This window comes from Pinus tabuliformis, chromosome Q (genome assembly GCF_031772625.1).
Source record: "Pinus tabuliformis cultivar Carrire ecotype Pingquan chromosome Q, CPIR1, whole genome shotgun sequence".
In the NCBI taxonomy this organism is placed as follows: Eukaryota; Viridiplantae; Streptophyta; class Pinopsida; order Pinales; family Pinaceae; genus Pinus; species Pinus tabuliformis.
The window spans coordinates 544,342,111-544,364,847 of NC_142296.1; the positions used below are offsets into that span (position 1 = coordinate 544,342,111).

The following is a 22,737-nucleotide window of genomic DNA, read 5'->3' on the forward strand; positions in this document are numbered from 1 at the left end:
AAACTTCAAGTGGTTCTTCGCTAACCAATTTTGAAGCCAGCATTTCCATTTGATGACACTGCACTACATACGCTGGTGCTCCTTTTTGAATCAGCTTCATCATCTGGTAGGATGATACAATTTGATTTTGAAGAGGTTGAAAACCATATAACTTGTATTTCTGCCCCTCCCATCTAAAGTTTATAAATTGCTTTTGATGGTTGGTGGAGTAAGTGCTTTTGATGGTTGGCGGAGTAAGTGCCTAGGGTTTGTAGCCATTGGATACCTAGGACCACAACCACTCCTCCCAACAATACTATGTAGAATGGGGATTCTAGATTGTAGTCCTGAATTTGCAATTTGACCTTATGGCATTTTCTTACTTTTTCAATTTTCTTTCCATCAGCTACCATCACTTTCATATTGGGCATTGGATATGTGAAGATGTTGAGCCTTTTTGCAATATTTGAGTCCAAAAAGTTGTGAGTGTTTTCGATATCTATTAGAATCATTATCTTGCTCTTTTTAATGTGTCCTTTTAACTTTAATGTTTGGGGCTAAAATAATTCTGTCATGGTTGATAATGATACTTGTGAAATATTTTCGTGTTGATTTGGGGTAGCATCGGATGTGCTCTAGCCACGAAAATTGGTGGAGAGGCTAAAGAACATGAGGTCTCCAATACCCAAACATGGTTTGGGCAGAACCTAACCAGTTTGGGAGATATTAAAATAATTAATATTTTTAATGAAGTCCCTAAGTCTGAACTTAGGGAAAATAAAATATTAATGTGAATTAATATAAAACTGAATTATAGAATGGTCCAAAAGTCATGGATCAAGCCAGATCTAATCTTAGTCGTTGATTAGGGACTTAATCTTAGCTGTTGAATTGTCAACGAGAAAAGTATAAGAGGAGGCTTGAGGGTTACTTGGAGAACACACCGAGTTGATCAAGAATTCGATTTTCTGGGGTACGGCTTGCTGTGGAAATCGAAAGAGTGATTAGAGTTGCAGCTGAGGGGTAGTGAATACAGTGGCAGAGAGGCAGAGATAGCACTGGGAGCATCAGCGCAGAAGCCGGGAGAGGGTTGACGCCGAGCCAGCTAGAGGCCACGTAGAGGCAGCCAGGAGTTGCACAGAGCCTAAGGAGGGCCAGCGTGGAGATGCAGAGGCTCCAGGGGCTGATGCAGAGCCCCGAGAGGCTGACGCTGGGCCAAATAGGCTGACGCTGGGTTAGAGAGGCTGACGCAGACCCTAGAGGCTGACACTAGGAGATTTCATGGGGCAAATTGGGGCCGATATTTGTCTCCGGTTGAGAGGTACTACTGCCAAGGGCATTCTCTGTTGGGTGAGCCATTTCTGGCACCCTGATTGTATTCTGAAACTGCTTAATATAAAACCCTCAGATAGCTACACTAGTTTTCCCACCTTGGGTTTTTTTGGGGACATTAGTCCAAAAATAACGGGGTCACTTGTGTGCTTGTTTTTCCTTCAGTTGATGATCTGTATGTGTTGACATTGTACTTGTATTTATTTTCAATATTTACATGGTAAATAACTTGTTAATTAACAGACCAAGTAGGAAGAAATAAATCAAAAAGTACAGGAAGGATTTCTAACAGTTAGACTTAGAAATTCCAACATTTCGTTCTCTAATTCTGGGAAAAATTGTGGAGAATCTTCAACTTCTTCTATGTTTGATTCTTCACTATCTGAATCATTGGTTACTTCACATGTATATAGGTTCTTGGTCTCTTTTCCTTTAACACACTTATGTTTAGAATCCCATTTTTCGCCACAACGTTTGCATTTACCCTCTTTCATTCTTTACATTTCCAAACTAGTTTTTCCTCCTTCATGTAGTTGTGGTGGAACATACTTTGTATTCTCCATGTTAGCAGTTTGGGGAAATCTTCATCTCGAATATACTCTTTCAACTTTTGGTAGTTGCATTATTTCGAGCTTACTTTTTGCAGCTTTTGTTTTCTGTCTTGCTTCTTCTATAGAGGTGATGTCATGAAGCTTAAGTTCATCCTAGAGGTGTGGTTAAGTCTCGTGATGTACGATTGAATAAGACGAGTTTCTGATAATCCAAGTACTCGCGTTGATAGAGTTTCCCATTCTCTAGTATATTCGTCCACATCTCCCTTTTGTTGTACCCTGGTGAGTGTCGTAGAGAACTCTTCTTCTTTGATAGCTTGGAATCTCTTAAACAATGCATTTTTGAATTTCCTCCAACTGATAACATGTGTCGTTTTCTTCCACCACATATACCAATTATATGCTTCGCCTTCCATTTGCATGGATGCATGCCTGATTCTTACATCGTCATTGTCAAAACCATAAATCTCAAAATATTATTTTGCTTTATTGAACCATGCAACACTGTATTTATCGTTACTATCAAATTTGGAAAGCTTAAGTTTTTCTCTTTGTTGATATGTAGCAATTGGTGGAGTGAAGAAGGGGTATTGGGTCAAGAGCTGCATATTTTGAAAATTCGTGTTACTAATTTGTGAATTGGGTATCGAAGATGCTTTTGAAGATTCTGGGTTGTGATGTGAGTCTGATGAGTTTGATCTATTTGAAGGATCTGGGTGTTGAGTAGCTTCATTGTTCTGGGATAGTTGATCAGTTGTAGTTTTCAACTTTTCACAAATAAAGCTCAATGCCACCATTGCTTCATTATGATTTCAATCAACCTTATTTGAAAGGGTTGCATGTTCCATTTTAAATTTGTTATGATGTTTCTCAAGCTAACTCTCTATTATACTCATTGTGTCCTACAGCTCCTTAATTTCTTCAGCATGTCCAGTGACCTTATTCTCAAGTTCTATCAATTTTTTACTAAAGTCACTCATCGTCATTGACGACAACATTCATCAAGTGTGTGGTGGTGTATATTTATCCAGCTTAACCTTCTTCCTAAACTTGACCCTAATTTTTTCTCTTTTCAAATATTATTTTTGTTAATTTAATTAATTAATTTTATTATATAAATAATTATTTTATAATTAACTATTTATATAATTATTAATTTATTAATTTATAAAACTTGTAATTAAATAATATGTATATATATGTATAATTATATAATTTTATATATATAACTATACACACAACACAAATGACGGTCACCAGTTGAATCAATGTTCAATGAAAAGGTACGACAAAGTATGCTCACAAATTGTCGGCTCGAATGGAGATGTCAGTTCAACGAGGAACAAAACATAGCCATGACAGAAGACTACACGACGGCCTGGTGGTAGCAAGGACAGTTGGTCGGGTTTTGGCTACATGTTTGTCGCAGGGTTGACATTGAGGTTATGATGTGGTGGACAGAGAGCGATGTTTTGAACAAGGCGTTGAGAGGTTCGAACACAAACAACGGATAACACGTGCAACAGAACACACGATGCGGACAAGTCTTTGGTGAGGCTCAAGCTGCAGTGTAACAGAGGTGATCAGGAACAACAGAACAAAATGCAGGAAAGAAAAGGTCAAGGATGGGAACAAGGAACGGGAGATGGTAGTAGACAGAGAAATGTGGCATTTTGGCAGGGGTAATGATGGTGGAATAAGAAATTAACAGCATGCAGTGTGAACAGGAGCAGATCTCAGCAGTGGAACAGAGCCCAGGAATGCTGAACACAGCTCTAATAACAGATGGTGCACAGACAATTACTTCTGCAAATTAACAGCTGATATATTTATATATTTTATTAGAAAACAGCATGATGATTTACAAGGGCGGAGGCCCTGGCATAAATACAGCCTAGGTGCCATTACATGAGGGGGCATGACCTTTGATCGTGCCCCTTAATTTAAACATTAAATTAAATTAATTTTATACATAACAGGCTGCTAGCTGCCGGCTGAAGACAAATATGGGAGAAAAATGTCTCCTATAGGGGCACCCATTGGTGGTGGGTAACAAGTCTCACTCTTCGACCATCACATTTATAAACAAAAATCTAAAAGATCTCTTCCATTTTTTTATGCTTAATTTTCTACTAGCTTGCTATAAAATTTCATCAATCATAGCTAGTAATCCTTGGAGTAAAAAGGATATACTCGTTAAATTTAAATCAAGGAATGCATATATATGTTTTCTTGAGCATATTTAGAAGTTTTACATAGGTGTATCAAGTCTATTTGTGCAGATCTGCAGAAAAGTATAGTTGTAGCAAACTTTTTACTGCATATTTTCCAATTATAGGGTGCATTTTTATCAATTATTTTCACCTTGTATTAGCTGCAAATCCATTTTATAAGTTTTACCTTTTATTTTTAGCAAAAAGAAGTAACTTCCATCCCTAAAATTTTATTTATTTGTTGTGTTGTGTACTCATGGGGTTTTGACCCTAGGACCTCATAAAGTGAATTTCCAGCTTGCTAGAAATTCAATTTATTGCGAGTCTGAAAGCTTAGAAGTGGCCTAAACTGAACAATCTTCTACCTTTTAGTATTCCCACCCTAAATCCAAGATCTAAAAGTGTTTAGGCACTTTTGGGTGAATTTTCAAAGGGTTACCCCCCTTACCAAGGTTCTATTTATAAATATATTTACATTTTTTGTTAGTATATTTTTTGTACATCAAATTCAACTATTCATTTGCCAAAACTTATTAGTATTTGGCATATTTCTTGCCAGTTTAATTTATTTTACGCATAGTTTACACAGTAGACTAGCAAGACAGCATTACAAACTACTCCACTTCAACTATTTGACCCATTATAAGGCACTAGTCTCGTATTGGTTAGTTGAAATCATCCGAGGGAAGCCTCCCATCCCTTTTTGGTAGGAGTTGGGCTTAAAGAGTGGGGACTTAGACCAAAGTGACAGTGGACCTTAGTCTTGTGTGTACCAGCCTAGTAGAATTGTATAGATCTTCAACAACCCTGCTAAGAGGAGCGATAACATTTTTTGGCATCATTGTCAGGGAGGAAGATCTTCAAGCCCTGGTTGTGCATGACAATACCTTGGTAATCTTTCCATTTTGTATTTGTAGTTGATGAAATATTTGTTTCAATACTAACATGTAGGATCTCATCTAGCAACTCCACTTCAACGAAACATAAAAAAGTACAGTACAAAAGGCTGCTCTCCAAAGTAAGAATTAAGATAAATATTGGCAGTTCCACATTTATGGTAATTATTTCAATTTAAGGAATCATCATACTATATGTTTGAAGTATGGATTGTAATAGGACATCATCTTTTGATTACTTATTTGTTCCTTCGGATTTATTGTGCATCCCGAGATATCCTCATACTCCATTGAAGCCTTGTCAGGTCCCTAAGTTGAAAGTAACCCATGACTACTCTAGATTTCTTAGAGTCTTTGATGAATTATATTGTCAACGCTAACATGGTATTTGAAGATGACTTGCATACTGTGAATACTCGTTTTCCATGACTAGGACACGAAGAAAACGACCAGATGCGTTTTATGATTTCCAGGACACGTTAAAAAACGTTTTCGACACGTTTTAAGGCCGTTTTCATGTCCGACACGTTAAATACAGGGCACGGGACCTTGGAGGACGTGTCCTGTGACTTAGAATATGAGGTATGGAGTCGGTATTGCAACTTTGAGCCAAAAGAATTAAAAGCATTTCTTCAATGCATCCAAAATTTCTAGAAACAATGGATCTATGGGTGTGAAAAGGTGGAGAGATTCATGTCTTCATTTGCATACAAGGAGCAATGCAAGAAAGGGTCAATTACCTAGTTACAAAGTTCAGTGAGCATCCCTCCAATGATCTCATTACAAAAATAAGAGAGAAGGGGGATGCACTCAATGTCGTGTCAGATTATGTCAAAGGAAAGTACATTGAATCTCGTATGCAGTAGCCCAAAGGAATAATGATCAAAGAGGTTGTTCTAAATCCCTTGACTTTACTTAAAGATCTCTGTGAAGATGTTCAATTGTCTCTTCCCTCTCATGAGCTAGAAAACAATGATATACAGATTTTCTATTTGAAAAGTCTTAAGGAGATGGATGAGGCAAGTGGTAAAGAGGATCTTATTGAAGAGAAAAATCAAGAGACCATGGGCATCCATCTCAAGAATGAAGAAGCGAGTCAAGAGAACACGAAAGCGTCTCATCTTATTGGGGTTAACAAAGTTTTGGTCGATACAAAAGAAGATATTTTTGACCATGCAGATAAAGAACATGAAGACTTTGAGGTGGAGAGAGGAAGAAGAATTTCCTCATCCTTCCATCAGCCATCAAGTGAACAAGAATATGAGGAGAACCTTGATATCATGAAACCCTCAGCCAGCAAAGTGAATTCAAATTAAAATGCAATTAACCTTTATTCTAGCTCAAGATATTTCACTCCAGTCATACCCACTTGACCTAAGGAGTGCCAAGAGAGTGATACATCATATAAATCATCCAAATCATCCTCCATGTCATCCCAAGACCCCTACAGATGTCATCTTTATAAATCAGCCCTCAAACTCAGCACAAACCAGTTCATAATTTTGCAAAGAGAACAGCATTTCCTCCATGTGGCATGTCAAAAAGGTGTCCACGCTTGCAAAATAGTTCCAACAGTTCTTCGGGAGGTGTAAACAATGCCTCGAGAGTCAAGATATGTGCACTACTGTGAAGGCAACCCAAAAAATCAGCATGCAACAAGACTGTCCTGCTCATCAAAATGCCTATGAAAGTGGAGAATTTTACTATAGGTACCCCTGCCAAAAGGAAGGGTAACAGGAAGTAATCTCACAATGTTTGTATGGCCGATTGCCACATGGTTACAAGGCATAATTCATTGAATAGTTCATCTATACTCTAAAAATATAAATAACTGTTATACAAGTAAATCAAACAGCAATCCAAGGTTGCCACAATTTCTTTCAGTAGGTTGTGCCAAACTTGGATCAAATCTGATTAGAAATTTATGCTTAATCCAAACATTCTTAGTAATAAGTGTGTTATTGGAATTTTGGGATAAATTGGGATTTAGCCTCGTATACAATTTGCTTGCTTTTCACATTATCAACACAAAGCAAATTGATTATTTGGTCAACCACGCTTTCATAATCGATCTAAGCCAAGTAACACCCACGTTGCTACAACAGATTAGGCTAGATTGACCCTTAGGATTCACCTGTATGTGAAAATTTCCTGATTGCAATTACTTGATATTATTCTCCTCATTGTTAGCAGTTTAATTGTTTACAGCAATTAACAAATAATTTACAATTGCAATCTTCACCAAAAATTACGTTGTGGAAAATAAAAATCAGGAACTAAGAAATAGACGCACACACATAAAAATCAACACCAATATTTTTGGACTTAAAAGTCCCCGGGAAAACCCTGAAGGGAAAACCAGTGCACCAGATGAGGGTTTATTTTATTATTATGCAACAAATTCTAGGAGTACAATAATTTGGATGCCCAAGTGGCAATCCTCTAGCAAATATCTAGCCAAAATATCTAGGAGATATTTTTTCCCCTGGAAATCAACTTAGCCTCCACTAGCCTGCTCGCACCCCTCTCTAGCTGCTCACACTGTTGGCTTGGTGCAAGTCATGCAGCCCTGGATCTACCTCCAACTGGGTCGTCTAGCCTCCCTCTACCTCTAGAAAATTATCACTCTATCGTCCGGACTAAAATCTAACCTCTGACAACTAAAACAAACCCTTCCCGACAACTCCCTCTACTGGACTGGCTAACTCGCACTATTTGGATGGCTTTCTCTCCAGAAGATTTCGACATCCATTTTGCTGCTTCTCCGGCACTGGAAAACTGTTGGGAAACTCTCCATAACTCTCCTTTGTTGTTGCCACAATCACTAATGCTCTCCCTCTCTGGCCCAAACTTTCTTCCTTGTTGAATCACTACAATTGGGTAGCTCGATCAGCGAAGGTAACTCACTCCCCTCTTGTGTCATTTGTTGGAAATAATATTGAGGGGGGGGGGAATTAGTATTAGTCAAATAAATAACTTTTTCTTTTCATACTCTGATTTATATACGTTACTTCAATGAAGGTAACCTACGTGTAGACGCAACTGTATTTAAGGCAACTAGCGTATATCCAGCAAACTTATGATTCAGTTATTTCATCATATGTTGATATTTAATCAGTGCATCAATGCTTCATTAACCATATAAACAGTAACCATGTGCAGTAATAACAGAACAAACCATCACACATAAGAAACACACATGAACACCACGATTTAAGGTGGAAACCCAATGCGGGACAAAACCACCTGTTGTTGTCTTCTTTTAATATAAAAAACCTGTTTATAATCTTGTACTGGTGCAAACTCATACCAGTACGCAGACACCCACCTGCAGAAGGCTACAACCTTCTCTCGTTCTCCAGCTTCTACTAGAAGAGAGTTACAATCCCCTAGCTCTTGTACGAGTCAATCTGTTTACTAGTACGTAGGAACCGGCCTACAGAAGGCTCCAACCTTCACTCGTTTTCTAGCTGCTACTAGAAGGGAGCTCCAACCCCCTGGCTCTTGTACTAGCCGATCCATTTACTAATACGTAGGCGCCAGCCTACAGAAGGCTCCAACCTTCACTCGTTTTCCAACTGCTACTGGAAGAGAGCTCCAACCCCCTGGCTCTTGTACTGACCGATATGTTTACCAGTACGTAGGCGTCGGCCTACAGAAAGCTACAACCTTCTCTCTTCCTCCAGGGACCACGTTTCATAAATTTTCAAACTGGATGCAACTGGTACACAACAATACACATGAAGACCTCGTTTCATCAAATTTTCATACTGGACCCATCAGCAACATTGAAGCTCAAAATAAATCACTACTGCAATACAACCATCAAATACATCTACATCAACCAATCACTTAAACTCAATCATCAATCTCTGAATCAACCACAACTCAATCAATCACTGAAAACCCATCATCACTAAAGCAAATCACAATCAATCAATCTGAACATTCAGAACACTATCACCAGAACACAGTCACCAAAACACAATGTAGAACCCAAAACTCTGCATCAATCACCAGAACCAACTGCAACTTCAAACATCATTTTTCATACTGTATATGCTACTTCATGTGCCGAACCTGCATGTATACGCGCTTTTATCAAAGCGAACCAGCGTACAGATCTGCAAATACTAACTTAAAAACTTCACAGCTATTCCAGACTTCAGTCATACCCAGATCATAACATTTACAGAATAAAACATGCGTCAGTATTCATATCTAGACTATCCATGATCAAACCACATAATGATAATTCATTTTAGGTCTTATGATCCCGATCCATCATCCATCATCAACCACATAGGTGCATCCTTAGTTCAGATCAAGCAAAGCATCAAAAACCCATAACCTGCATATTTGATCTAACACTTCATAAGATATTCAATACTTGCACACCTTGGCCTAATGATCTTTTCCTCCTTATATAGTTAGATCCTTTGTCAATACCTCGGACCAAAACCACTTAGGACCAATACCTTGGACCAAATACCTAGGGTCAATAACTCGGACCAAAACCTTGGTTTTCCAACATGTACGCGCTTTTCCTCCTGTGGGAGTGTGTGTATACGTATACGCTCCTTTTGTTCTGTTAACCCGCATGTATACGCTGCTTGGACAAAGTGAACCAACGTATACTTCTTAAACCACTCTCTTTCTTCAATCTATGGAGTCTGATCTGTAAGTTAACTTGTTGCACTATGAACTGTCATCTGGGTGGGTTGCCATCAAGGACAACACCTGTATCATAATGCCAACATCATTCTCCATCCCATCGACTTGCTCTTATAATCTCTCGCTAAAGCTTCAACAACTATGATTATTCTTTATCGACGACTAAGATCATCTCAGACTTAATCCAAGTCATTTTCTAGAAGTCTCTATAGCATAATTCAATCTCCTTAATTAATTCACTTTAATTAACCACTTTTCCTAAGTTAGACTTAAGAAATATTTAAATGATAGTTAATTAATTTAATTAAGGCATTTCGCAAGCTTATCTCGCGAAATCTTTTAGGGGTTTTGGGGATCTCATGTTCCTTAGCCTCTTATACACAAATCGAGACTAGAACACATGTATGATGCTACCAAATCAATCAAAAACTAACACCATACAATAGGGTAGCTTCTCTTCCATAGTCGAAAGAGTAGGGCAAGGCCATCGAGGTGATGGTGGGTGGTTTTACCTGATAGTGCCTCCATGCTCTCATGATTTTTCATTAGCGCATGACCTACATAAAGTTTGAGTGGTAAGAAGTACAAAAAGAGGATTGCTAATAAAGTTGTTGATATGTTGAAAAGACCGCCTTCCAAGGTTTTGAAAACTCTTAGGTCCATTCATTAAAATTAAATCAAATTTTCTTGTCAAAGATTAATATACGTTAGATAACCACGATAGTCCACATAGTACTTAAATAATGGAAGGCTTATTGGTGGAAACAACTATTTCCCACTAACAATTTAAAGGCAAATTAAATCCTCCTAATTATCCAATGAATTGAAAACAAGGTCTCCTGTTGAGAATTACATACAAGATTTATGACCAAGAAAGAAACAAAATTTTGTATAAATTGTTCAAGTGCAAGTGGCAACAACTATAACTATTACATTGAAACACTTACAGGAACGGGGCGACGTCCTGTCGTCAAAAACCATTGGAAAGCACATTGAAGAAGCAATCGTCCATGTTTCATCATCCTACTTTTTTTTTCAACATCAATATCCTACAAAACAAAACATTTGGTTTAAATTCTTCTCTCATAATCAAATAAAAAGACTTGTGACACAATGAAATAAATGAATCAGCAATGCCAATACTGTACAGAACTTCTGCTAAACTATTTGCTCAAAAATATCAAGTAGATTCTAAGTTCGTTCTTCTCTCATAATCAAATACAAAGACTCGTAACACAATGAAATAAATGAATCAGCAATGCCAATACTGTATAGAACTTCTGCTAAACTATTTGCTCAACAATATCAAGTAGATTCTATGGTCATTTTTCTCTCATAACCAAATACAAAGACTCGTGACACGATGAAATAAATGAATCAGCAATGCCAATACTGTATAGGACATCTCCTAAACTATTTGCTCAACAATATCGAGTAGATTCTTAATGTCTAAGTTCAAATCTGCTTTCAATGTTTAATTCAAGCAAGGTTTTTTGGGAAGGGGGGCATGTTGGCGTTTGTGAAGTATTTCTTATGTGTTTTAATCCCCTTAATTTTCCAGGTCTAAAAAGTAGCCTAATTCTCTTGTTAACCTGTCTTCAAAATGAGTTAATTTAGATCAGCACACAAATCTATTACAACAGATTTGTTTTAGCCTTTAATTAGATAAGCAGTTATGTGAATCTAGGGCTGAAATACATGTAAATCTGGAAAATTACAGGCACCTATTAAATCAGGAATTTAAATTCATAAAACGGCTATGAAAGATGATTCAATTACTCTAATTAAATGCAGATTTTTAAGGACAGCAAGATAAATTTCCACACGATATAATTTCCAGCTCAAATCAGAGGTAATCTACCTTGCACCTACAGTTCCTAGGGCCGAATTTTTTGTGTAAGCAGAAGAAATTCTTACGTCTACTTGAAAAAAAAAGAATGAATTTTATTTTGTTGACTTACAAAAAGTGACTAGAGCCTAGCTAATAAATATGGGCAAATGTAGTCAACTAAGGCTCTTCATAGAAGCTTAAGGTGGACAAAACGATAGCTAGGGATGACGTACTTAAACCCTCACAAATCATTTAGTAGCTTAAGTGATTTCAGAAATTTCAAAGGATAAATCTAGAACAGACATTTTCACAAATCTTTAGAGGTCATCTCTTATGCAATAGATAAGTGGGCATACAATCAAGTTTAAGAAATACAACCATATTTAACTATTTCAATAATAAATGCCATGGAATTCTAGAGAAGGAACTTAACCGAAATTGACACATAAGAACATACATTAAATATTCATCCATCAAATAAGCATCCACACAAACAAGTCCTCCATCCTCCAAGAGAGCACTCCGATCAGCCATCCATAGCATCAAAATAGCACTTAGACAAAAAATTTTGAAAATGTATTCTCCACAGGCCTCTAGCAAGTTAAATATTGTAGCTCAGATAGGTGTTCTATCCTAGAGAGGTGTCATTGATGCTAGGAACATGGAAGAGTTAATTATCTCCAAGCCCATGTAATTTTTCCTCAGTTTCACCTAGGGAAAATATCTTAATTAAATCAATTGGTGATATTTTAATTATTTCCCAAGTCTAACTTCGGGAAAATGGATAATTAGTTGACATTAGTTGGAAGAAGATCACTTTTCCTCTCGAAGCTTGTGGAAAGTTTCTATGATCTTAGCCATCGATTGGATCAAGTAAACTTCTAATCGTGGTCGTCCATTTGTGAATGAGAGATTATAAAGGGAATTAATGGGCAGCATTGGAGATCATTCGAGTGGGTGATTTTCAGAGACACCAGAAAGGTTTCAGCAGCAGTGATTGAGGAGAGATAAATACGGGGTTATTCTTCATCAGAGAAACTTTCAGTTTCTGAGTTCCAAAGGGGGTTTATCAAGGCTGAATTATTTCTACAAGTGTTAGAAAATCAGAAAGGCAGAAAAAACTTCTCTAGTTGATAATTACTTGTGATATTTTTGAGTTCTTATTATCTTTCTTATGTTCTTCTTTTATCTTAATTCATCAAGCAATTACCAAAACCAAAACACGAAGACCAAGGACACCACATGTAGGCACTCAGCCAGGGCTAAAACCCCTATATAAATGAAAACCCAGTCAAAAACTCTTTCTTCAGTAATTCAAATGAGATAGACCAAGACCCTAGACCAAACATCAAAATTCATCCATATCATCCAAATTCGTCCTCCAAAAGGGATAGCGAAAATCTCACAAGAGTTACTAACCCAATCCAAGTGATGATGATCAAACTGAATCATCTCACTTCTATTTATACAATCACTAAGGAGTTCAATTTGCCTAATTTGGCCTATCTGAGCCCCAAATAATAAAATAATGTGCACTAATAACATCCCTTGGGGACAAGCCCACCAAGATAGCTCAATAATACAATAATAAGCCTCTCAAGAGGGTCGAATGATCAATAGAGTGAATTGTTGGGCCTTTTAAGAGGCCCAATGAAATCCAGAGTGTGCCATGATGTGAGAATGGACCTCAAACATAGTGGACAAGGGGTTGGCCCCTTGTTATCCAAGCAAATCCTTGTGGTGCCCCCAAGTGGGTGTGGTGGGGGCAAGGACATCATCATGGGTCTCCAACTGGATCGAAAGTGCCTCTAAAACATCTATAAAGGCTCGGATAATGACACAAGACCTCACCAGGACCCCAGATCATTTGCCAAGTGTGTGGTGCATGTGTGGAGCCAGCTGGGCATAGTGAACCAGGTGCATCATCCTCATCCAAAAGGTAGGACACAAGCAATCAATGAGTGGTACATGGAATCTGTTAACCACTCCATGTTAACTACCCCAGAGTTGTACATCTTTTCGCGCATGGATTTCCATCATGTCTGAGCACTCAGATGATCCAAAGATTCATCATTATCAGCTATATGTACACTAGAGTTTTGTAAACCAATTTTGCATTTTGTAATGTAAATGATCCTAGTAAGACAAATGTATGTAACAACCTAGGTAAATTTATTTTTCTAATGATGACTTCTATTTTAGGAGGTTTTTAGTCTCATCGATTCATGTGTGTTTCTAAACACGGATGATCGACAGAGTTTTTTCCTCCAGCCTCATCCCAAAGCTAGGGTGGATTTTGTCGTCAAGATTTTAAATGAGTCCTAGTGTTATTTATCGAGTCTCTGTAAAAGTGATTTGGGAATAATTCTAACTATTTGGTTAGATTATTTTATTACAATTCACTTAGTCTACTAAATCATATTTTGTGTCGCAAAAATGGGTAATTATTAAGGGTTTATAATGAACAGGTGTTCCCCCTTCATGGGTTAGAAATGTAATATTTCATGTAAAAAATATTAGTGCATGGTCCCTCATAGTTAGACGCCATGGTTAAATATTAGAGGGTTGAAAAAATTAATAATCCCTTCATGAGTTAGTTAATTAAAATTTCTGGCTAAAATAAATTAAAATGCTAAAGCCAGAAATTTAATTAATTTAGGTCCTAGGAAAAATTAAATTCTCTAACATTTAAAATTCGTGTTTTTTAAAGTTTTTAATTTTTGGAGGTCCTCGGCGATGGGAATATTGAAAATTTCAAGATATTTTGAACCCTTGGGCCATAGTAGTTAAGTCAAAGTCAACTTTTTGCGGTAATTAACTCAAAATAATCATTTTTTAGTTAATTTCCTCAAAAAGTAACTTTATTTCAACAGTGATGATTAAAAGATCATTTGATCTTCATCAACAGTTGAGATTGCTTTAACGAGGATCAAGCCAATTAGTCGTTGGAGAATTTTTCTTAAAATGAAAGGTCACTCTCCATTATTTGGATCAGATTTCTGAATTGTGTACTTGCTCTAAAAAAGCTCTTGTAACTTTTTTTGGTTAATAAAATGCAACGACTTTGGGGTTTCAGATCGTGGTGTTCCTCTTTCAGATTTATGTGGTAATATTGTTCTTAATACTTTGTTGCTTTTATTTGTATTTGTTGGTTAATAGCCTTTGAGGATTGATCTGTGTACAGGTATCTTGCACAAATTTCTGGGTTTTTTTAGAATATCATTTTAATTTGATAGAAGTAGCAAGTATCTCTATTTCTTGATAATTTTATGATCATTTTTAAGCTTTTTATTAATATAACAAGCAAATTTAAGTATGTAGAAGTTATCATTCAGAATTTGGGCGTTTGGGGAAGTCCTCAACTAGACCCACTGACTCTCAGTTTACAAAATCTAAAAGAGCCCACTATCTTTTTTATTTCTGAAGTCACTTTATAGAATATTTTACTTGCAGGGTTTTTTTTGGACTTGTGCCTCTTTAAAATTTCAAATTTATTTTTAAATATGGTGCAAAAATTTGTTTAAATCTGGCTAATAGAGGACTTTGATCTACAGATCTGTTAGACCTATAGACTATTATTGTAGATTTATAAATATCAAATCTTTTAATCCATTGGGGTTATGGGTATTTCATATTTTTGGTATATACATGCTTTGGAATTTTTCCTATCTTTTGTTTGTGCAAGAACAAATCTGAAAATTGCAGGTGATTTTTGTGGATTCCGGAGAAAGATCTAAGCCCCGAAGGGCATCTCCATTTTGTTTGCATGTTGAAGATAAATTTCAAGAAGATCGTGGGAAAAAAAATTTAGGGCCTTAAAGCCCTGCGCTGGCCATCTCCAACCTCTTTCTCGTCCTCCCCTCTTTCACCAAAATTCTCTAACTAATTTTTCCTAAATTTTTTTCCTAAAAATTTCCCAAAAAATTTTAACAAAGTTTTTCACAAAAGCTTTCTGAGTTGAGGATTTTCAGTGATTCGGGCAGCATATCTTCAAGTGTCTTCAAGCCCCTAAGGGATGACTGGTGCACACTCTCTAACCTTTCCTCATTTCATTTTGAAAGCAAGGTTAATACTGGCATAGATTTGCATTTAGCCAGAGTTTAGCAGCATATTTAATTTACATTTTTATTGTTGTATAATTGTAGAAATAGAGGTTAGGTTAGTAACTTTTGCAAACAAATTTCTGAAAATTGTTTTACTGTTGTTCATTAGTTTATTTATGAGTTTTTAGATCAAATACATCAATAGATCAGAAAGAATTAAACTCGGAAATTTTCTAAATTTAGCAGCAAATTTAATTTACATTTTTATTGTTGTATAATTGCAGAAATAGAAGTTAGCTTCAGTAACTTTTGCAAACAAATTTTTAAAAATTGTTTTATTATTGTTCGGTAGTTTATTTCTGAGTTTTTAGATCAAATACATCAATAGATCAAAAAGAATTAAACTCAGAAATTTTCTAAATTGTAGTTATCAGCTTGTCATTTAAAATTTTCTATTGTTATACATAGAAATTTATGAATATTGCATAGTTAGAGGACTACTATTTTAGAATATATTGTTGGTTTTAACATTTGATGTAAGAGCAGATTACTAGACTGATATTTCATTAATGTGATTTGAGTTTAAAACATTTAGTTTAATTTCTGAAGTTCATTTGTTTTTTTACATACTTATGGAAGTTGGTAAAGGACGAAAAAGAAGCAAAAGAATTTGCAGGGCAGGTCGAAGTTGCAAAAGAATTTGTTGGACTAGTTGAAGTTGCAGAAGAATTTGTTGGATAGAAGAATTTGCAGGGTAGGTCGAAGTTGCAAAAGAATTTGCTGAACTAGTCGAAGCTGCAGAATAATTTGCTGGGCAGGTCGAAGTTCCAAAAAAATCTGTTGGGTAAGTCAAAATTGCAAAAGTTGGTAGAAGCAAGGTTTGACTTGGTCTTGGAGGGTCTTGGTCAAGGGTCATAGGTCTTGGAATTCCTCAATTGAAGTTCTATAAGAAGAGAAGAATTCTTGTGGGCTTTCCTATCAGTTGGAGAGGTTTTGGCCCTGGTTGATCACCTACATCTTGTGTCCTATTGTCTCGTTGATTTTATTGTTTGGTAGTTGTTTCATGATAAAGAACACTAATAATAATCAAGTGCAAGAAGAAGCTAATCAAGTTAAGTAAAAATATGTCACAAGCAGCTATCAAAGTAAGAGAAATCACCTAATCTAGCTACCCGTAGATTTCTCAACATGGTATTAGAGCTAAGGTGACAAGACAAGGAAAGGCAACTTGAAGAAGGACACTTAAGGGCCGAAGCACTAGAAAAACATCTAAGAAGCATCAAGAAGTTCAATCAAGAAAGAAAAGGAAACAAAGCATCGTAGATTTGTTTTTGGCCTATATTCCTCCATGTGCAAATATTAGGGCATCATCTTGCAACAGGAAATTTTGAAGTATAAGCTACTCCAAGAGAGCCGAAGTTTTGGGGCTGAAGTAATAAGAAGAAGATTCCATCTCAAGAGAAGGAGAAAGGAGACAAATCCATCTAGTCACACGTATTAGCTAGGCTTTCTGCAAAAGAAGCCAAAATTGCAGTTTGCAACAGCAAGCTGAAATTCTAAACAAGGGCCGAAATGTGAAGTTGTAAGTTTGACAAGCGTGACTGGAAAGAACTAAGAATACCTTTGACAAGCGTGACTACACATTGAAGCATCTAAAAGTCTCTACATTCTACAGAAACAAGAAGAAGCGTAATCATCATCATCAAGGAATCGAGGAGATCTCCCTCTCGTTGAAGGATCACTTTTGAAGGAAGACATTTTCATCAAGAAGACATTTTCTATAATCATCAAAATCAAGAAGGCATCAAGTTGAAGATATTAACATCAAGAAGCATTTTCACTTGACAAGTGAGTATATATATATATATATGAATCTATCAAAATGACTTCCATCTTGCAAGAAAAGCAACAAATTGGATGGGACATCAAACTTTCTTGCATGGAAGAAGAGGACAAATTTGATCCTCATAGAGAATGAAGTCGTTGAACATGTTAAGGGTACAATCACTAAGCTTCCAAAGGAAGAAGCTCAAGCTCTAGCAAAGTATATGAAAGGGGAAGTAAGGGCTCAAAGGATTCTCATAGAATCCATCAAGGATCCCCTCATACCTTATGTATCAAAGTTGGAGACATCAAAAGAAATATATGACAAGCTAGTAGAATTGTTCTCTGTAAGTACTGTAAGAGAAGTGATATCATTAAGACAAGAACTCTACAAGATGAAGATATCAAAGGAAGAAGGAATAGCCTCGTACTTTATGAGGGTGTTAGAAATTAGAGACCAAATACATGAGTTGGGAGAATAATGTCTGATAAGGATATGACAACTATAGTACTCAATGCACTACCAGAGGAATGGGGCAACTTTACATCAAGCATCTATGGAAAGAAAGAAGCTACCCCATTCAATGAACTATGGTCATTGTGCAAAATTGAAGAAACTAGGCTAAAGGCAAAAAGTGATGTAGGATCAAACGAGCAAACACAAGCATTTGCTGCCATGGCAAAGAGAAAAGGAAAGATTGGAAAATTTGGTCCTCAAAAAAGGAAGAAGAATATGGTGAAGGTTCAATGCTATGGTTGTCAAGAATATGGGCACTGCAAGAGAAATTGTCATAAGCTCAAGAAGGACAACAACAAAAGAGGAAGGGAGGAAGCCCATATAACCAAAGAAGTGGAAGATGCTAAGAAGAAGAAGTCAAAGAAGGAAGAAGTGAAAGATCTCTTCTATGATTGAGACAATCTTCTTCACCAAGTTCTTTTCAGTTTTTGTATAACTATCATGGTAGGAAGCATTAGAAGCATGAAAAGATGCATCATTTTAGGAGATGGCATCATAAGAGCATATGAATGAAGCAAGGGCTCGTGACATCATCAGAAAAGATAGTTGAAGTAGAAGTCTGTGGCATTTATCATTAGAAGGAAGTAGCTTTTGGTGACCTCATTAGAAGCATAAGTAGTACTTATAGGTAGAAGGAAGTCATCTAGTGTAGAACTCATCATACATCATTGGAAAGGAGCATTTGTACGATGAGGATAATCAAGATCATCTATTGAAATCTTCATTAGAAGGCTCATCACTTGGAAGAAGCAAGTGTCTCGCTAAGAATACCACCTTGGATAGGATTCACTATTTGGAAGAACGATGGCATGTCGAGATGGTTGAAATACTCTCAATCAAGGAAAGGAAGTTGTTGAAGGAATTCTAGATGACCAAAAGAAGAAAAGAGGCATGTATGCATATGTTTGATAAGTTAGGTCATGTCATCACTTAGTTGCAGATAACGGGGATTGATACTCTACCTCATGAGTATGATCAAAAGAAAGGGTTCTCTTCCATTGGAAAGATGCATTGAAGGCATGGTTCACATATTGACTGGATGAAATCAACATTATATGTCCTCATATGAAATATGAGTTGGTTGACAAAGATGAAGGAACTATGATTGGAAGTTCCTGGAAAGCAATATGTGAATAAAGAAAAGATGAGATCATAAAAGATGTAACTATGGTCCCTTAGAAAAGGCAATCAACATCCGATGACTAGAAGAATTGGCCATGGTATCTCCTTGGGAAAGATATGAAGACCTTGGGAAAGTTCGGAATGAAAGAAGACCCTTGACAATTGAATATCTTGGAGAAGTGTCAATATGTATGCAGGATGTTGATGTTGCAACAAGATGTCATGATGAAGGGCCATCACAAAAGGTAATTTATGATGCGATGTTCATTTTTTATAACAATATCTGGATGGGCTAATACAAGGTTACCAAACGGAGTTGTGGATGTCACCTACAACTAAGCACTCATGTGGTTGGATGGAAGATCCCAAAGGAAACATGACGTAGAAGAGGTAGTTGTATGAAGAAGAGCCAGATGTGGATCAGAGGATCACTTCCCAATGAAGAGAAGGATGACCTAACTAACATGACTCGTCAAAGAAAGTGATGGATGGTCAATGCCCTACGAAGAAGTCCCAAAACATGAAGGTTCCATAAAGATGAAGATGAAATTCATGACATCGAATGGAGCTATACAAGTAGCTGAAGGTCCCATGATCTCCACCTAAGAAGAGAGAGTTGATGCTAGAAACAACACCCTAGGTAAGAGGGAGCCTGGAAGCAAGTTTTGATTAAGAAGAAACTTAGAAGCAAGTCCCTAGCTAAGACGGAGCTTGTACATGTCCTTGGTTGAGAGGGAGCTTGGGTACATTCCTTTTATGTGAATGGGTGCATTCCTTCATAGGAATGGATATATCCTTCCTAGTTGAGAAGGAGAGATAGACACATCATTCTTGTATTCACTTGGGAAGAAAGAATGGAGAATTGGGTAAGCATCTAGCACGTGATACTCTTTGAGGATGTTGTAGGGAATCCAAGATAAGAATAGTCGTAGAGGACCGATATTCTTTGAGGACTGGGAATCCAAGATAAGAATAGTCCTAGAAGGACATACCGTGTGAACACTCAGGTGGAGTATGTTCCTGGAGAGACAATGATGAAGGTGTTTATAAATAATTTGTCTCGTCGACATTGTGCTTTGATCTTGTGGAGAGATAGAGTTGTTAGTCAAGACCTTGCTATGTGACAATGATGGATGATATGATGCTAAACAAATGAGTTACCAATCCGACTCTTCTTATGAGTATTCTTCATATTGAGAATGTCCAAGTACCTTGTATGGATTATGTATACCTCCCTAGTTAAGAGGGAGTGTTGAAATATGTAACAAGGTTCGGTCTTCATAATGACATGTAATCATGATTTTATATATTTAATGAAAAGAGAAAAATAAATTTATTATTGTTATTCTTGAGGCATGGGTTTCATGTTCAAGGGAAATTTATTTTTAGGTCAACCAACCATTGAGTGCGTCTAGGTTTGTCATAAAGTCAATTGATTCATTGTCATGTAATGAAGACCCATTTGGGCATGTTACATATTGTAAAGAAAATTTGTTTGAGTCAAAATAGAGTCAAAAGACCCTCCAAGACCTCGTCATGGTGCAAAGATCAAGTCAGCCTACATGAAGAGACAAGTCGGCCTACAGATAACAATTCGTTCCCCTCACAAGCCTATAAATAAGAAGGAACTCGACCTCATTTAGAGACTCCCTCAAGCAAGTTCGCTCTTCTCAAGATAGAAGTTCATAAAGGACGAAAAAGAAGAACTAGATTGAAGTTTTTGGGCCTCTCTCTCTCCTGTAAGGGTTTCTACATTTGTTGGGCAGAAGAATTTGCTAAGAAAAAGAATTTGTTGGACAAAAAAATTTGTTGGACAAAAGAATTTGTTGGACAAGTCGAAGTTGCAGAAGAGTTTGTTTTGCAGGTCGAGGTTGCAGAAGAATTTATTAGGCAAGTCGAAGTTCCAGGAGGATCTGTTGGGTAATTCGAAATTGCAGAAGTTGCTAGAAGCAAGGTTTGACTTGGCCTTGGAGGGTCTTGGTCAAGAGTCATAGGTCTTGGAATTCCTCAATTCAAGTTCTAAAAGAAGAGAAGAATTCTTGTGGTTTTCCTCTCAGTTGGAGAAGTTTTGGCCCTCGTTGATCGCCTACACCTTGTGTCCTATTGTCTCATTGATTTTATTTTTTGGTAGTTGTTTGATGATAAAGAACACTAGTAATAATCAAGTGTAAGAAGAAGCTAATCAAGTTAAGTAAAAATACATCACAATCAGTTATCAAAGTAAGATAAATCACCTAATCTAGACGCCCCTAGATTTCTCAACAATTTTTTCTCCTATATACACTATCCACAAGTGGTGGGTAACACATACAAGGGACTTCTCTTTTTCTTTTCTATTTTGGACCTTACTACATGGAATATGATAAGTCAATCATAAAAGAGGAAAAGATAAAAATGCATGAAAAAGGTGACGAAATGACAAGGTGCGAGAAATTGTAAGAAAAATGACATGAAACACATACCTAGGTCACTAGTAGTATAGCTTGACTCTTAAGCTAACACACACACATAGAGGTAAATTATGAACACACCATAGTACAACCAAGTAAGAGAACTATTTAGATTGTTATGGGCCATTATAATATTAACGATTAATCTTTTGTTACAACAAAATAACACACTTCTAGAGATAAAGTCCTAAAGCTCAACTACAAGACAAAGTGTAAATAAGACAAGGCCAATTGTCACCTCACCAACCCTCTTCTCACTTCTAGTTGGCTCACCTCTGTCTCAAAGAGGGTTCTCCCTAAGATAGGATTGTCAGGGCTTTGAAGAAAATTTTGGAATTTGAGTTCAAAGGGTCCAATGGCTAATCGGAAGAGGGTCAAGGTAACCAACACAAGCTTTAAGAGAGGTCCCGAAACACACAATCAAGAAATTACAAGGAGATTTTGAAGAGTGAACCCTAGCAAAATGGTTTTGAGGATTTTAAAGAATAATAAGTGATGGAGGATAGAAGATCAATGCCTTAACTTGCCAATACATTTTTGGAGCATACGGAGTTACAAGATCAGCAAACTTGAACAGGATTCAAGTAGATCTAGGTTCAAAATACTAGGGTGAGTCCACTCACTATCCCCAAAAATTTGACCCAAGGCTTCTCAATCTTCAAGGATGAGATAAGGGAAGGAACCCACTTGCTCCTTCCTCAAAGACATGGAAGAAACGTTTGTTTAAAAGGGGCAATGAAAATAAAATACCATGACCACCTATTGAATACTTAATTTCCATCACTCATAAACATAACCAAGACAAAAAAAGTCCACTTCTATTGTTTTCCATTCATCCAAGCTTCATCAATATCCTTCCAAGAAAAGAGCACAATCCACATCAACAAGTCCTCTATATGAGGTTTCTCCACTCATCCATGCACAACCAAATTTATGAGAAAAAAGTAAAATTACAGAAATTTCGATCTTGCAAAGACTAAAGTTATTTCACCAACAATCCAACCATGAGAAAATGAGAGGAAGTGCATCTTTATTTATAGAGGAGATGCTCAACTTCCTTTATATTAAAATATTAATTTCCTAGTCTAAAAGCATCTAGTCTAGCCTATGGAGGGAAAAAACTCTCTTCTCTACTTAGTTGTCTAAAATATACAAAGTTTGGGCTTCTTTAAGCCACTTGTATAAAAAAATAAGGGGACACAAGCCCTCAAAAGTGTCCCATTCCAAAAATGAGGGTTATAGGGGGCCTTAGTGCACAACGCCACCCTCCAAAGGCCCTTCAAAGTGGTAATGTCCAGCCTCCAA

At 36.8% G+C, this 22,737-nt stretch overlaps 1 protein-coding gene across 5 annotated transcripts in view; it reads right to left on the bottom strand.

Moving 5' to 3' along the window:
• The window catches only part of LOC149220598 (POLLEN-EXPRESSED TRANSCRIPTION FACTOR 2), a 305,610-nt gene that overhangs the window by 203,894 nt on the left and 78,979 nt on the right, over window positions 1–22,737 (bottom strand). For all 5 annotated transcript variants that reach the window (XM_089384829.1, XM_089384826.1, XM_089384825.1 and 2 more), the window contains exon 5: window positions 10,593–10,694. In XM_089384829.1, coding sequence (XP_089240955.1) covers window positions 10,593–10,694 — 102 coding nt within the window. The remainder of the gene's footprint in view (window positions 1–10,592; window positions 10,695–22,737) is intronic.